The 18,241-nt window shown below is 39.0% G+C and overlaps 1 protein-coding gene across 1 annotated transcript in view; it reads right to left on the bottom strand.

Annotated features, from left to right (window-relative positions):
* LOC136874359 (serine protease 27) overlaps positions 1-8,098 on the bottom strand; it is a 38,337-nt gene extending 30,239 nt beyond the window's left edge. The window contains exons 1-2 of the mRNA XM_067147997.2: positions 8,017-8,098; positions 2,213-2,512 (exon numbers count right to left, since the gene is read on the bottom strand). Of these exons, the coding sequence (XP_067004098.1) occupies positions 2,213-2,512; positions 8,017-8,098 (382 nt within the window). The remainder of the gene's footprint in view (positions 1-2,212; positions 2,513-8,016) is intronic.
* Between the last annotated feature and the right edge of the window lie 10,143 nt (positions 8,099-18,241).

Genomic DNA, 18,241 nt, shown 5'->3' with positions numbered 1-18,241 from the left:
ATGAGCTATTCAAAGAAGTTCTTAGCCCACTGCACTACTTTTACTATTAGTGTTTTGGACATAAATACATTAACAAATACATTAATTTTCTTTACCAAAGATCTGAGAAGCTCGAGAAATTACATCAGTTCATTCAGAAAAACTATTTATTTATTTATTTATTTATTGTTTTTCAGATTGGCATATTACTACTTCTATTTGTTAATGTCCATTCGAGTGCTGTAGATTTAAAACGCGTCAGGGTGCTGGAATTTTGAGCCTCTGGAGTTGATTAGCAATAAATTGAATAATAATAATAATAATAATAATAATAATAATAATAATAATAATAATAATAATAATAATAATAATGGGGGCCGTGATTAGCTCAGGAGACTTAGCTGCTGTCTTCCCACCCGGAAGGTTGAGGTTCGAACCACGGTCGATCCTGGGTCGATATTTTAATCTCAAGAAGCATGTGGTGTTAGGAACGGCATCCGATCTTAAGTCCCCGGCCAAAACCACAATGAACCTAGGTGGCTACAGCGATCCCAGAAATAATTGGAATAAGCTGAAAAATTATTATTATTATTATTATTATTATTATTATTATTATTATTATTATTATTATTATTATTATTATTATTATTATTATTATTATTATTATGTGATTCTGTGTACAAAACCCGCCTTGCAGACCAGTAGCAGAATCAAAGCTGAAAGAACAGACTAGCTGAGAACGGAGAACTTGTTAACCTCCAAATGTCTGTATGCATCGAATGGGGAACCCAAAACCACGACACCGTTGACCATCATAAATGGCAGAAAGTACTCAAAAGCGTATGAGGATCTACGTAAGTCCTATTTCAAACTCTTGATTTGAGGTGATAAAGAGTTAATTAGGGTGTCATACTTGAAAATGGACTTGATCCTAAATTACCATTACATGTCATCTCACTCCTTATGACTATGGGCTGTTTAAATACAGTCAAATGTTAACTATTCCATTTTTTAAATTCCAATTAAGAAAACTACATTCGTTTGTCCTCGAGAAAGTGGACTTATCACTTTTTGTAAATTCTTAGTTTTTCTTGTTGTACGGAAGCGATCCTTTTCAAGACATGGGTTTCTAATCAGTATTCCACCTTTTTAGACTCATTTACAGACTCAAATAATGTGTAATATAATTTTTTACAACCCTGCATATAAATAGATTAGTGTAGAAATATGGAATTATGTCTATTTTGTAAATTAATATTTCTTTAATCATCGTGAAAATGTTAATTATATATCTTCCTGTCTTTGTAAATCCATCGCCCTCACCAAGATCGAGCCCTATAATTCGAGGCGTGGAGGCTATTTTTCGAACCACTCACTGCGCTGAATTTGTCTACTCTTGAACAGTGGATAGTTAGAGTTTGGAGCTCTATTGAAAAGTTCATAACTTCCATTTCATGAAGTTAAAAATATATAGATAGAGATCCTTAGGAACTCGCTATAAATTGCACCATTTTATTAGTTCCTTTATTCCCGTATATTTAAATTAAACTAAGGTAAGCTAAATAATGTCAAATCAAAATGCGTGCACACAAAAGCTGAGCCCTTACGATAACATACCAGCCTTCTTTATGAAGTTCTGGAAGGAATATCTTCTACCTATGAAGAACACTGAGAAGGTAGTAATCGCTGCTATTCGAGGACCAGTAACCATATTAAGCTCTCACCTATTCCCACAGTCATAATTTTCATCATATATCATATCACTGATCTTGTTATACTTCGCCTTAGCGGCAACCACTGATGAGGGCAATTATTTATTCAGTGAAATAAATAAATAAATAAATAAATAAATAAATAAATAAATAAATAAATAAATAAATAAATAAATAAATAAATAAATAAATGTTATTTTATTACTAGGCCTATTATTTTATTGCAAACTGTTCATCTGCGTTACTGTGGAAGGTAAGGTACTATGCGCAGTAAGTAATTAAGCCTAGGACTAACCTAACTATACCTGCACTGGCCTGGAGTAAGAGAAAACATCTAAGAAAAAGTGCATGTGAATTCTCAGCTTATTAGCTGTTAGTGCCAAGATTCAAACCTCAAATCATGAGGCGATAAATATTTCAAATTTTACTGCAGAGCGTACTTTATTGCACTCGCCAACGAATAATGGTAGCTATGGTTTTTTACAATCTTACCTTGAGCATAGTTGGATTGAAGTGTTTACCTATTCTGTGGTCCTGGTCAAGAATTTCTGTCCTTCTATGGTCGATGTCTTCTCGGCGGATAGGTGCAGGTACGGGAACAGGTACTGGCAATGTGATTGGGTGATGTGTAGGCTGCTGTGCCGGCACGCAGCATGTAAATAGTAGGTCCGCAACAAAATCCATCGCGCCACCTCGACTGCATCCTCTGGTTAATGTCCCTCCTACCAACCAGCACGTGAACGTCAGGGTGCAGCGATAGGGGGCGTCGTTGTGACGACACTGTGTTGGGTAGCCTAGAAGAGATGGCAGTAGACGAGCGCCTAGAACAAGAAACATAATTTAGAAAAGATAGCTTTTGTATCAACAACCCACACTCCAAAACTCACAAATGACTGGATATGATTAGTGCTCAAAAAACCTTGAGATGATAGAAACATTGCTTCTTCTTGTACTTCTGTCGAATCACTATTGGTTAAGTCCAGTTTCTGACACCTTCTTCAGGATCTAATGATATTTTTGAATTATTACAATTTGCTTTAAGTCACACCGATATGCATAGGTCTTATGAGGATGATGGAATAGGAAAGGGCTAGGAGTGGGAAGAAGGCGGCAGTGGGCTTAATAACAGTAGAGCCCCAGCATTTACCTGGTGTGAAAATGTGAAACAACGGAATACCATCTTCAGGGCTGATGACAGTGGAGTTTGAACGCACTATCTCCCGAATGCTAGCTCACAACTGCTTGATTCTAATCGCACGACCAACTCACTTCGTAATGAATATTATAATGCGTTGAAAAATTATACAAGTGAAGTCCTATAATAGTTTAATTACTAGCGACGGATTCCTTTATTCTGACATGATCAAGTTCTTTGGAGCGTCGAACTTTTTTCAGCCAACTACAGCCCTTCTCCAATGTCTACAATTCTTTGAAAGAGAACGGGGACAAAATATCATTATTCAGCTCTTTTATTTCTTTCTGTATTCCAGCTCCATGGCTACATGGTTAGCGTGCTGGCGTTTGGTCCCAGGGGTCCCGGGTTCGATTCCCGGCAGGGACGGGAATTTTAACCATCATTGGTTAATTTCCCTGGCACGGGGGCTGGGTGTATGTATTGTCTTCAACATCATTTCATCCTCATCACGACGCGCAGGTCGCCTACGGGAGTCAAATCAAAAGACCTGCACCTGGCAAGTCGAACCCATTCTGGGATCTCCCTGCACTGAAAGCCATACGCCATTTTTTATTTCTTTCTGTCTACCTTCCTTTATTTTTGTCTATACTTTCATTCCTCTTTCACTGCACTGAGTCTACCATTCTTAATTCCTTCCCTTCTTCTTTTCAATAATAATAATAATAATAATAATAATAATAATAATAATAATAATAATAATAATAATAATGTTGTTGGCTTTAGGTCCTACTTTTACGGTTTTTCGGAGACGCAAGAGGTGCCGAAATTTAATCCCGCAGGAGTTATTTTACATGCCAGTAAATCTACCGACCCGAGGCTGACGTATTTGAGCACCTTCAAATACCACCGGGCTGAGCCAGGATCGAATCTGCCAAGTTTTTGGCCAGAAGGCAAGCGCCTCAATCGTCTGACCTACACCGCCCGACCTTTTATTATTATTATTATTATTATTCTACTTATTTTTCTTCCTTTTCTTTTTCTTCTTCTTCTTCTTCTTCTTCATTTTTCTCCCTTTCCCCTTTCCACCCTTCCTTCTTTCACAGTATCACCTACCTGTGTTCGGCTCTATGGCTAAATGGTTAGCGTGCTCGTCTTTAGTCCCAGGGGTCCCGGGTTCGATTCCCAGCTGGGTCGGGAATTTTAACCATAGTTGGTTAATTTCGCTGGCACTGGGGCTGGGTGTATGTGTCGTCTTCATCATCATTTCATCCTCATCACGACGCGCAGGTCGCCTACGGGAGTCAAATGAAAAGATCTGCATCTGGCGAGCCGAACTTGTCCTCGGACACTCCCGGCACTAAAAGCCATACGCCATTTCATTTCAACTGCCTGTAATAAGAAGTAACTTAAATGGGGACCAGGAGTTTGGATACACGGTTCCTCTAGTTGAGCCTGACATTGCTCCCGCTTAATTATGATTGTTGTTATTATTATTTATTTATTTATTTATTTATTTATTTATTTATTTATTTATTTATTTATTTATTTATTTATTTATTTATTTATTTATTCACACTCACTTAATTACGTCAGGCTCCTCAATTTCATCTTCCTCTACAGGCTGACTTGGCCAATTCTTATTATTTTACGTCCCCGATAGTATTATGTTGGCGACGCGTAGGGAGTCTTTCATTTTCTACATCTTTATGCCTCTTCCCTCTCTTTTGCTAACACCTTATGTTTTAGAAAGGTTGGACCACGTCCTTTTCCATTTCTTATGAGTTTTAAATTGTACTTCTTCTTAAAACAATAAACACCACCACCAATACAATTATATTCTTCCTACTCTTTCCTTCCTCCTCGTGTAGATACCGTTTGAGTACATTAAGGTAGTTATCTGCTAGTTGTAAGAACTGGAACCCTCATACAAGGGTTTACTACCAGTCTTCTTCTTCTTCCTATTTTATTATCCCAATATCTTGCGCTCGAAACTTCCTGTAGATTCGGACTAGTTTTACCATTCCTGACGCCAACTCTACATGGAGGGATGTCTTCAATATTTCATTTTACTGTGGAGACTGAGATGACCCTGAGGTTCACTCAGCCTACACCAAACATGAGTACCAGGTTAATTCCTGCGGGCAAAGGCGGCCGGGCGTAGAGCTAACCACTCTACATCATCAAGTGCCGCGGTTAACAATGGTGGAAGCCTTTACCTTCCACTCCTCCAAGGGCCTTCATGGCCTGTATGGAGGTGACTTTGTCTTTTGTGAAGACTGATATGTGTATCAGGGCAAACACAAACACCCGGTCCCTGAGCTAAAGGAATTAACCAAACGCACTCGATATCCCAGGCTCCTCCGGGAAATGAGTCCGGGGCCCTCTGAACCGACAAACACTACGCTGAACATTCAACCAAGTATCCAGACAAGTATTTATCACTAATAAAATCAGGAAGTGGCAATACTGATCGAGACCTTAACGACTAACCTGAATTCATTATTTTCTCCTGCCAAACTCAAGTATTGACCTTAACTGTCTATCCACTTTCTATTTTTCCTAGACCTATCTAAATTCCCAAGGCAGTAACTCCTCGTTGGCGAAGAACTTTCCTTGTCTTAAGGTATTCTTATTCCTTCATTCGTATTCAATATCCTCATAATAATATTTCACTTCATAATAGAAGAAATTATGTTTACCTATTAAAGCACAGACCATTATAATAAATACCATCACCATTTCAAGGACTTGTTTTCCCATCTTCCATGGCCCTTGCACTTTCCCAATTCAATATACAGTATAATATACAGAATAAGTAACCAAACAATGAAGACCGATTATGAATAACAGCTCTACCCATAGATCCCAACTCATACCGTAAGAGTTTCGAGGACATCCAGAATAATTTTTATATTCTTTTACTATTTGTTTTTTATTATTTTCTCTCTTTCGTTTCGGCCGTCTATGGACCTCGTTTGGCAATTTTTGCCTTCTCTGCCTTTTCTCTCTGCCAGCACCTTTTCATTCTTTCTCCTATTTCTTTCATCTCTACTTCTGTATACGATCCCCATTTTCTCGCTAGTGTTTCCCCAGTCTCCTGGAAACCGTGGAACTTTCTGACAAGTTGTCTAAATCGATTTCTGTCCATGATATAATCTTCCGGAACTCCCGTCTTCGCCACGTCCAAGCTCACTTCTCGAAACATTTTCAGCTCTGTATTCCTCTTCGTAAAGAATTCAAAGATTCTCTTCGTTAGTCTGTTATTGTCCTTCCTCAACAAGTGTCCTTAGAACCGTAATCTTCTCTTCCTCATCAATTCATCCACTCCTTCTGTTCCTTGGTGTAATTCTTTGTCAGTTTTATTTATTTATTTATTTATTTATTTATTTATTTATTTATTTATTTATTTATTTATTTATTTATTTATTTATTTATTTATTCGTCTTGCTTTTCTGTCTTGAGTTCCCCTCTGTATCATGTAATAACTAATTGTGCGTGTAGATATGTTAGCACTCAATTGTTTTAGAACAATACCAGAAGTTGTGGTGTATAGGAAAGTTCAAAATAGTTCTGTCATCACCATTTATAAATTTTCTGTAAATTTGTTTGTTATGCTTGCTTCTTATCGTCACTTTTATCTTTTCATTTTGTTATCAGATGAAACTAATCCGTAATAGTAGAGGAGAATCGGGTAATATGGAATAGTCGGGCAATATGGAATACCACAATATCTTGCCTGTAAGGTACTCCTCTCAGGTGGAAACTCGTCGAATTACGATAAATGTTCTCATGATGCTTTGTATTCAGTTTCGACATGCTAGTGAGTGAGGTTAGTGCGTGGAGCAAGAATATTTGTTTTTCATATTTGAAAAGCTTTTGCACATAATTCTTTTAAAGCTTGTATTAATTACCAACACTGAGTTTAGTCCTGGGAAATCCAATGTTATATATTGTACAAGAGTTGCTTATATTGCTACACCAGTGTAACTTCCTTGTTGTGCAAAGTTTATGGCATGACGAATCCTTTAATTCAAACATGGTGTGTCGGGATATGTGGAATACTGTTTTAGTTTCAAAGTTAAATGACGTTTAAAATTAATTAAAATTAATTGCATTAATCCTGGTATATTATAACATGTCACTACCTATAGATCTCAGTTTCTGTATCTGTGACTTTTGTCACTGAATGAAGAAGGGACTGTAAAAAGAAAACTCTGAATAATTAGTGTATACAGATTATCGTTTAAGTTAATTACCAATTTTATTCTTTCGATTTTTTAAAATTTCTGTACGTCCACCTGTAAGAACGTTCCTTAAACATAACTGAAAGAATTTATTGAAGCTGTATTTTAATTTACATATTATTTACCCTACTAGTCCATATTAGCCGACTATTCCGTATTACCCACCAAGTGCAACTTTTTGAAAGGAATAATTTTGACGTGAAGATATTAACAATTTACAATTTAAAAATATAGAGAATCTTGGCTAATTATTTGAATTTTCAAACCATATTTATTTATATTTCATAACTGATTTTGGTAAGAAGTTATACTGCCAAAAGTAAATGGTATTCTATATTATACGACTCTCCTCTGTCACTCAGTCTTAGTGGAGATTGTTTCAGATTCCCAGAAGTAAGTTATTACTACATCATTTATATTAAGACACCCGTAACTATTCATCTTCAGTTTAGTATTTGTGAACAAGACCTGAAATAAATTTACAGATAATCTTTCGGAAGTTTGGAAACTTGTGTAGAACTTCGTCGTCTGCAAGAATAATTTATTGTCCATACTTACGAAGAGTTAATGGAGTTCACAATTCCACTTCCTCTACTTAGAACTAAAATGCAGTAGTTGTTAAATACAATGATTCAGTGTACTGTACGAGTCACAAGTTTGTTATCTGTCCTCAGAACAAATTTAAGGAATTGAAGAAATTAAGTCGAAGCTGGTGTGAGTTTTTTGTTAAATATTTTAATCAATACCTTTTTGTTCTACTATACAGATATTTTTAAAACCTGTGATATTTGTTACGTTCGATGGCGAACATTAAGAAGAGTAGAAGTTTTGTCGAGTATTGTATATTATTAATTCAGAGTATAGACGTTACAGACGTTAAAAATTAAATATAATCACTAATACTTTACTGACAAAATTACTTCTAGAAAGATGATCACCAACTCACCATGTTTGTTGGCAGCCAAAGTGGCCGCACTGGAGAGGTGCAGGATGGCCATGAACGTCAGGGCAGCACGCCCCAGCGTCATGGCACAGGTTGGCAGCCCTGGAAAGAAGAAAGCACAAACCTCGTTAGAGTGAAGTGAAAGCAAAACATACATTATAGCAACTCAGAGGAAATGGACACTACGATTGATTGATTGATTGATTGATTGATTGATTGATTGATTGATTGATTGATTGATTGATTGATTGATTGATTGATTGATTGATTGATTGATTGATTGATTGATTGATTGATTGATTGATTGATTGATTGATTGATTGATTGATTGATTGATTGATTGATTGATTGATTGATTGATTGATTGATTGATTGATTGATTGATTGACTGCGTTGAAGTGTCTTAAATATTAATCCATTAAAGAACCACGAGCTGGGCTGAGTTTCTCAGACGGTTTCTGAGTTGAAGTTGGTAGGTGCGATGTTGATTCAGTCCGGTGGCATTTGAAGGTGCTCAAATATGTCAGCCCCGTGCCGGTAGGTTTACCGGCAACAAAAATAACTCCTCCTCCTCATCATCATTTACCAGATCCACTTTCTCGGGTGTGGTGTACAAGCGCTCGCCACTTCTTCCTGTCAAATGATAGTTTCCGTTCCTTTATGTCCTCCCACTTGACATTCCTCTCGCTGACCTCCGATTTCACTGTGTCTGCCCTTCGATTCCTTGGCCTCCCTACCGGCCTCTCCCCCCTTTCACTTCTGTGTCAAAGTAATTCCTTCCTGTTCTCATTCTGTCCATCATATAACATGTCCAAACCATAATAGCCTGCGTCTTCCTAAAAGCTCGGTAACGGTTATTTTGATGTCAGCCTCCTTCCTGTTTGTTTCATTTCTAATCTTTTCTTTGCTGCGGGATAAAATTCCGGCCTCTCGTCGTCTCCAAAAGCCATAAAAGTAGTTAGTGGGACGGAAAACCAATAACATTATTATTAAAGAACCATGAAAAATAACACCGTGAATAATATAATGCTAGGTGAATCGGAAATAGAATCTAGGGACACCAGTTATAAGGCAGCAACGAAACCAAACCTACAGCCCTGATGGGCCTTGGCTTGCCAAAGGACCACTGCTCAATCCGAAGGCTTAGACATTACGAGACGGTACGTGGTCACCACGACATATCCCCTGCGACATAATTTCTTGAGAGCCGCTATATCAGCTACAGATATCTCCTCAATAGTTCTCATGTAGACTGAGTGGGCCTCGAACTAGCCGTCAAAACGAGGTAATATTCCCTAACCTGGTCAGGAATCGAACTAAACTCCTTCGAATAAGACTTAGGCTCGCTGCCCCTGGACCACAGGGCCGACAAAAGACAGAGAGATTATTCCTCTACTAATAATTTGACAGATAAATTGAAGAATCAGTATTATAATTTAATAAGGAAAATTAAAAAAAAACTGTTAAAATGGAGTATGTTCTTGGCTCGAAGATAATTTTAAAAAATATGCCTACAGATGGCTCTGAATGAATAAGTTAGCACACGAAGTGCTGAGTGACGAACCCAAAGACAGCTTCCTTCCTCGAAAAGGGATTTAAATACTAGGGAACTGCAATGTTTCAGACAGCGATTAACTGGGTGCCATGCTAAGATGAGAAGACGGCAGAGCGCTGGCCTTCGGAGCTCAAGTTGCAAGGTTCGACGCACGCTCAGTCCGATGTATATGAAGGTAATCAAATAAGCCAGCCTGGTGTCGGTAGATTTACTGGCACGTAAAAGAACTGCCGTGGGACAACATTGCGGCTCCTCGGCGTCTCCGAAACCAGTGAAATGAATTCTTCTTCAAGTGCCATCTCCTTCTTAGAAGGTCAGTTACCATGATGGAGATTTTTGTTTTAGATGAAGCAGCCCGAATCAGTTCAATAGTGGAACAGTTGTCCGGCTCCACGGCACAGCGGTCCCGGGTTCGATTCCCGGCAGGGTCGGGAATTTTAACCATCATTGGTTAATTTCGCTGGCACGGGGGCTGGGTGTATGTGTCGTCTTCATCATCATTTCATCCTCATCACGACACGCAGGTCGCCTACGGGAGTCAGATCAAAAGACCTGCATCTGGCGAGCCGAACTTCTCCTCGGACACTCCCGGCACTAAAAGCCATACGCAATTTCATTTCATTTTCAGTGGAACAGTTGAACCAATATTTCAGATTATCATTCCAAGAAATGCGTCTTCTTCCTGGTCTTATTTTGCCTTGTATCTTCCCATGAATGACCAGCTGCAGTAGATGATATTTCTCTCCTCGCATTACATGAGCGAGATACTGCAGCTTTCTGACTTTGGCAGTATTTAATATTATTTCCCTTTCTCTTCCTCCACTCGCCTCATTACCTCATCGTTTGTGACCTTATCTGCCCAACTCAAACGCAGTATCCTTTCATACGTCCATAGCTCAAATGCCTCTAATCTGTCAATTTTTCTTTTCTTTATGGTCCTGGTCTCAAATCCATAGAACAAAGTGGAGAAGACGTAACATCTCAGAAGTCTAATTTTTAGATTTAAACTAAGGTCTCTTCAAATAATTTACTGTATATAAAATTAATGCCATTATTATTAATAGAACTTGTTATTAAAACTTCAACGACAGAATGAGGAGATCATCCTCCTTTTTTAGGTTTATGTGAACTCCAACATGAAGTGGCTCGTGTGATTCGCTCACCCCTCAATCACAATTGCTTGTCTCATGTTAAAGCTCGTTCCGGCAGTGACATATCTGCGTCTTCCAGTTATTATCGCAGTACGGACAGCCTATGGGCATTTTTTCATTTATAATATATCATCAATATTACTTCACATGGGAAAATATCATTAGTGTTATTCACTTACCTTTGAAATGAAAACAAATTCTAAATATTGATAATGTGAGAAATAAGATATATGAAGATGTTTTCTTCCGGAATTCTTTCTTTCTTTCTTTTTTTGCTAGTTGCTTTACGTCTCACCGACACAGGTAGGGTCATATGGCGACGATGGGACGGGGAAGGGATAGGAGTGGGAAGCAAGCGGCCGTGGCCTTAATTAAGGTACAGCCCCAGCATTTGCCTGGTGTGAAAATGGGAAACCATGGAAAAACATTTCTAGTGCTGCTTGAGCCCACTATCCCCGAATGCAAGCTCACAGCTCTACGGCCCTAACTGCACGGCCAACTCACTCGCTGAAAAAGAAACACAGCACGGAGAAGCTTCTGAAACACCCGTCAACGGAAGTGTTCTACTCGTGTTTCTAAAGACGTTTTAATTCACACTGAGAGAGACTTGGTACTAGGTCATTAATTAATAATCGCTACCCACGAAAAGTAAATTACTTGGTCACGCTGCTCCTTGTTTCCATGTTGTAGCATCTGCAACGCCTCACACTTCTGCTCTACTCGTCAAGTCACTGACCTTTTACCTCACTGCTGTGTGTGTGCGAATTAGATAGCTCGATGGTAGAGAAGCGCTTCCGTCGCCTTCCTAATTTACATCAGGAAACCTTTATCAAGCCTCACAGAGAGAGAACAGCGCAGCGTGTAGTTACGGTGCCAGAAAGCTTGAAACATGACTCTTCTTCCTGCACTTTTTGACAAGTTATTGAGGTCGGCTCTTGATGTGAAATTTGCTCTGTTTTACGGTTGGAGGATTCCTGACCCCAGCGCTATATGAAGGAATGTACTGTGTTTAGAATATAGGAAGAGAATTGTATTAAATTGAACACAAATCACAAATCTCCGAGCCAAATGAATTAACCATAGGCCGCTGGAATCGAAACAGAGACACTCTGAATGGAAGGTCAGGAGGTTGACCATTCAGCCGACTTAAAATACGAATAGTTTATGTTAAACAATTCCTATTCTTGTATTATTTACCGAAATGGAAAGGAGAATTACACTAGCAAGGAAAGAGTTTTCAAATAACAGGAGCTACTTGACCAGCAAGCACATGGATATGGAGCTGGGAATTTTAGATTTTTCAGAAACCTTTGCTTTATAGTAATCTAGGAAACCTCTGCACTGGCCGACTAATTTGCCCTCACCCTCAGCGAACCGCGTAAACCAACATATCGATTATCAGGTTCTTGTAAATAAACTTACGACATTGTCCTGCTAACTGCTTGTTTTCCTACCAGTTGCGGTGTTTATTGTATGAAGAGGAACCATCCTCTATTAACATTAATCAGAGGGAAAAAATGGATGAGGTCTGACACTTCGATTAATGAAGGTATCGTCCAAAGAAAGAGAAGAACCACGAGGGGTGTGAACATGAAAGACCCCCTGGGCCTTGCACACTGTCGGAGTCGGAAGACCGAGCTCGGTAGCTGCAGTCGCTTAAGTGCGGCCAGTATCCAGTATTCGGGAGATAGTAGGTTCGAACCCCACTGTCGGCAGCCCTGAAAATGGTTTTCCGTGGTTTCCCATTTTCACACCAGGCAAATGCTGGGGCTGTACCTTAATTAAGGCCACGGCCGCTTTCTTCCCACTCCTAGCCCTTCCCTGTCCCATCGTCGCCATAAGACCTATCCGTGTCGGTGCGACGTAAAGCAACTAGCAAAAAAAGGGGTCGGAAGGGAACAAGAGTTGACCAAGTGAGGCTGTACGGGAAAGATGAAGGTCAGGATGGTGGTGGTGGTGGTGGTGGTGATTACTGTTTTAAGAGGAAGTACAACTTGCCAACCATCCTCTGAAGGTCAGGAGTCTGACACTAGTAACTGTAGCAATGCCAGACTCAGCTAGGGAACCCGTAGTCATCAGCCGCCTTTCAGTCATCTTTTACGACAAGCAGGGGATATCGTGGATGTAGTCTGCTGCCCGCACCCACAGGATGTTATGTTCCTATCATGGTTGCGTTCTGTTTGTTCGTAGCTGTTCGTACGACAAAGAGATTGGAGACTTCGTTACATTCTTTACTGGGGTTTTATTTCGTACTAGCAAATATACCGGTGCTTCGCTACGGTATTCTACATTGTATACGGATTTCTCCGTAAATTACTGTAAAGGCAGTGAGTAAGGTTATATTAAATTGCATGTCTCTTAGCGCTATCCGGGAAACAAAACAGGGAGGATTCTATAAGTTGTTTCCGATGTAAGGTAGAAATTGGGGAAGTTTTGTTGATAACGGCAAGTCACATTTTCTCCTGCCAATCACAATCGAGCTCGGATATAAGAAGGAGGCAACAGAAGATAAATTTAGGCGTATGAATTCTTAGGTAAACAGATAAGAAGATGACTTATGGTGTTATTACTTAAGCCTAAAGAACTTAAAGCGGAAAACAGAAGTAGAACAGAAATACAGTAAAAATTATATCAAATACCAGAGAGCACCTTACGGTGCGATATAATGGGCTGCACTCCGCTGTACTGTTCAAATATTAACAACGCCCTTTAGTGCTATTCGAGGATGATTGTAACCTCCAACGGTATTCCGCCAATATACCGCAGAATGGCCGATTGACGTCTTTCTTGCTTTCTACCCAAGGAACAATCACGAATTTACAGGAATGATGACGAAAATGGCAATACGTTACTTCCCTGGTGGCAAGCAGTCAGAGACGTTGCCATGGTAACCTGTAGGTTCGTTGTCGGTCTGTCGGGCACTCAAAACAGAGCATGAGAAGCGCAGAAAACAGTAATTTTCTCCGTCATTTGAAGAGTAAGCGAAATTATCTACATAAAAAAGTTGTTTATAATGAAGAGACGTTTCACAAATAGTCTGCGGATTTTACAGAAAATCAATAGTATAATAGAAAATGGAAGAAAACTGTTCTGGTTTTCCTATAAACCTTCGTCTATTCAGAGATGTTTAAGCCATATGCATACCAAAACCTTTCCCGGGATGAGTATACTCTAAATATGAAGATTGGTTGAGATCTAGCCAGCCGTTTCGCCGTGATGGTTGAACAAACAGACAGACACGACAAATAAAGAAAGATACTGTCTTGAGTTGACCTAAAACGGATAAATATCTGAAGCATTGGCAAAACAAACGAAATTACAGACAGTGGAACCCCTACAACTTTATTTATATACATTCGTTCTTATTATTTGTGTTATAACAGTGCTCTGTCCATATACCAATACAGCTTGAATTGTGATTGTGTAGTGAGTAAAGCCCCATATTAGAGATTACTAATGAAGCAGATATCCGACATATTGATAGTCTGTGGTCTGCCGAACGTAGTGACAAGTGCATTTAGACAACGGAGAGGTAGAACAAAAATGAATGGATGTTTTAATGATGTGGGTATGGGGAAGGGAAACTCGTACAAGGAGGGCAGAAGAAAGCCAAATACAGGGTTCCTCAGAGTGGACTGTATACTGCTATAAAAAAAATACGGATGAAGACAAGTAAGGGACTGTCAGGCCTGGCTTTTATGACAACATCAAACGAAGTATTTCAAACTTAAGGTGAAAAGAAAGACACCTTAGTTATCCAATTAAATACAATTTTATTTACACTTGGCCGATGATAAGTACTGTAAGAGACGAATGGCATTGTAGTGGACAAGATGTTCCTTACGAAGTAAAGACATCTCTTAATTCTGACATGATTCACTACAATTCAATAAAATTCTGACTATTGCTAAACAAAATAAAAAAGAAAATTTAAATGAATAATAAAATTATGTGAAAATATCAACTTGATTATTATTTCCAGCCGGCCCTGCGGTCTGGGAGTAACGTGCCTGCCTCTCATGCGGAAACCGCGGGATTGATTCCCGGCCAGGTCAGGGACTTTTACCTCGAGGTGAGGGTTGGCTCGAAGTCTACTCAGCCTACGTGATTGCAGTTGAGGAGTTATCTGACAGTGAGATGGCGACCCCGGTTAACCGAGAATATCGCGGGGAGGATTCGTCGCATTGACCATGCACCATCTCGCAATTTGCAGGCCTTCGGGCTGAGCAGCGGTCGCTTGGTAGACCGAGGTCCTTCAGGGCTATAGTGCCATAGGGTTTGGTTTCTGTATTATTTCCAATCACAGTATACTGTAGACATTTTACTGAAATAACTCTAGCGGCTGTACCCGCTTTTGGTAACTAATCTAAGATAACATTAGGCCTCTTATATCGGAGGCCTTCGGCTTCATAATTCCCCGACGATGATATAAGGACGTTAGGTCTTGAATTTAGACGAGAAGAGAATTTGTGGGATGTCTTCTTGATTCTGATACTAATCTCATCAATCCTGAGTTTAGTGTGGATGTCGCGGTTTTGTTGAAACGAGGGAGTCCTGAGATGAAGCACAGTGCGTGATTTTGGATGTCCTGAACCTTATCTAAACGGGGTTTGACAAACATTTCGGGACCAGACTGGCATATTCGAGGACTGGCCTGAAAGAGGACTTATACAACTTGAGTATGTTTTATATATTAAGTCCTTTATACTGTAAGCTTTCATATGTGGAATAATTACTGAGAGACGCTTGTGCTGAAATGGAATCTATGTGATCTTTAAAGGTCAGTCTTCTATCCAAACACCCACATATTTAATTTTGTTTGACATCGAATCACTTCGCCGTAAAATATTAGTGGAGGAGTGGAAGTGGGTGTCAGTTCTTAGACGTTTGGAAAATAAATTAGCACTACTTTTGTTGACATTAATTTTTATTCTCCACTTTCGAAGTCATGGCCGTGTCATCTGCGTACATATACATTTCCGCGGACGGAGGCTTAGGTAAGTCTGCCATGTAAAGGTTGAAGAGTTTAGAAGACATAAGTCCACCCTGAGGGACTCCCGACAGGACGGGGTGGTGGTCCGACAAGGTCTTGTTGACAACTACCGGAGATTTACGATTCGAAAGATAGCTAGTAAGGAGACACGGCACGTATGGAGGGATTCCTAGTAAATTTCGTTTGTAAATGAGGCCTTGATGCCATACCTTATCGAAACAGACTCCCGAGCGTCTAGTTAATTTTTGTAACTCAAGCTCTGTGTGCTTTTCCTCGAATTATTATTATTATTATTATTATTATTATTATGATTATTATTATTATTATTATTATTATTATTATTATTATTATTATTATTATTATTATTATTATTATTATTATTATTATTATTATTATTATTGAATATCCAAATCAGTTTGGAACCCTGTTTTAATAGTTTACTAGGGTTATAGTTAAAATTCATATTCAATTTTACAATGAAAATGAATTCATGTGTCTAATCGGCGGATAATGAAGTGGATGAAGTTAATATTTGTAACAGCACGGCTTCTTAAACACATGATACAGGGGTTTTGATAATTCAATGTTGCAATAATTTAAATGAAAGTTCAAGTCAAACTTTCTTCTTTTAATTCCAGCACATTCAAACAGTAAGTGGTCCACTGTGTTTGAGGATCCACAGACATACATGTAGTCATCAGGGCGATTGATTCCAAATCGATGAAAATAATAACCGAATTTGCCATGACCAGTCAAAAATTGAGTTATTTCAAAGCTTGGAACCAACACGTTACTTTGCAGGCGGTTGAAAACCTCAGGAAAGAATATTTCTCTGGTGACTTGGCCTCTAGTGGAAGAAGTACAAACGTTGTTCTATTGATGGATTACTTGCTTCTTAGTGATGTTTTTAGACTAGCTAGGTGACGTTTTGTTATAAGTAATTTCCAAATTAAATGTAGCCCCTCATTGTGCCAGAAGATCAGCTTTCTCGTTTCCAGATAGTCCACAATGACCGTGAATCCAGTCAAAACACATGTGCGGACGTTGTTGAGCTGTGGTTCTAATAGCTATAGCTATTGGATTCATATTGTATTTACCGCATTCAACGCAGCTTCCGAATCACTTAATAACCGAGATTTCTTGTTGTTAAATTTGCACCATTAGATCGCAGATTTGATAGCCCACAGTTCAGCCTGGAAAATAGAGCAAGTGGAAGAGAGTTTGTACTGCGATGAGAACACCTCAGAATAGTTTTCATGAACAACGAAGGCGCATCCAACTTTGTCCTGTTCATCTGTGCTTGGTATGCTAGATCCATCTGTGTGAATAAATCAGTAATGGATAATTGAACAATTTTCACAAATGAAGTTTTTGAAGAGACTTGGGTGATCAGACTGTAGAAGATGACACGGTTGCTCTAGAGTGGTATTCAGAATGGGCATTGGTGATACATACTTTGTTTTTCTTCAAAAATGTGAGTTCAGCTTTTGCTATCGCCGTCAGAAATAGTGGCTCAATGCCTGCAATAAGAAGAGCTGCGTCAGTAGAGGCGGTGCGGTAAGCACGGGAAATACGAAGTACAAATTCTCTTTGAATTTGCATCAATTTATGCTGAGCCCATTTCTTCTCAAGTGTCATTCGAAAAGAGGAAACACAATACAATAACAGACGTACAAACACAATATCATAAATAATTCTTAGTACCTCTGAATTTAGTCCCCAAGACTCGTCTTAATACACATCTTCAAAAGCATAGAACACATCGAATGATAAACTCCCACAGATACACAATAGTGAATGCATCCCTCCACATATGGTTGGTGTTAGGAAATATATTAAGCTGAAAAACTAGGCTGAATCCATTCAAAGTGCCTACCGCAGTTAACTGGGGAAAGGTCAGGAAGAAGGAGAATACCGCTGAACGTTTTTTATTGTCAACACAGTTCCAAATATTCGCGATTTAACGGACTTGCTGTTTTACGAACGACCCTTAGCCACTAACACTCCATCAAATTGAGAGTTCAATGTAATGCTATTACTTCACCCTATTATCCCATTCGCATAAGAAACAACAGTGCCTTGTGTACCACTTTAACCGAAATTTCCTGGTTTTTCTTAAAATTGGAGGCTGAAGGAAAAAAATAAATTTCATTTTCGAATTCACAGGAAAAATGCTTTCAGGAATGCCTATTTTTTCAGGAAAGTCAAATCCTGTAACTCAGTGTAATATTGTGTTCTTAAACACTATCACTATTAAGTCACATGAACACAGACATTTTGACTTGAAAACTACTTTCCTACCTTCCATAAAAATGTGCCACAGGACACTTTAATTTAGGACGCCTTAAATTCCAAATATTCGTGCCGGAATTCGATCTCAAAATCTTTGGCAGATTGTTAGTCGTTCACGTTCTGTTCCCAAGATAACTGGATGAGGTCGATAGCATTTCGGATTAATTGAATACGACTACTCCATGTGGCTAACTTCCGACAGGACATTATGCCGACTTTCAATCGTCTGTTATAACT

This window comes from Anabrus simplex, chromosome 5 (assembly GCF_040414725.1).
Source record: "Anabrus simplex isolate iqAnaSimp1 chromosome 5, ASM4041472v1, whole genome shotgun sequence".
In the NCBI taxonomy this organism is placed as follows: Eukaryota; Metazoa; Arthropoda; class Insecta; order Orthoptera; family Tettigoniidae; genus Anabrus; species Anabrus simplex.
The sequence above is the reverse complement of the archived record's forward strand: the minus strand, read 5'-3'. Positions and strand labels throughout refer to the sequence as shown.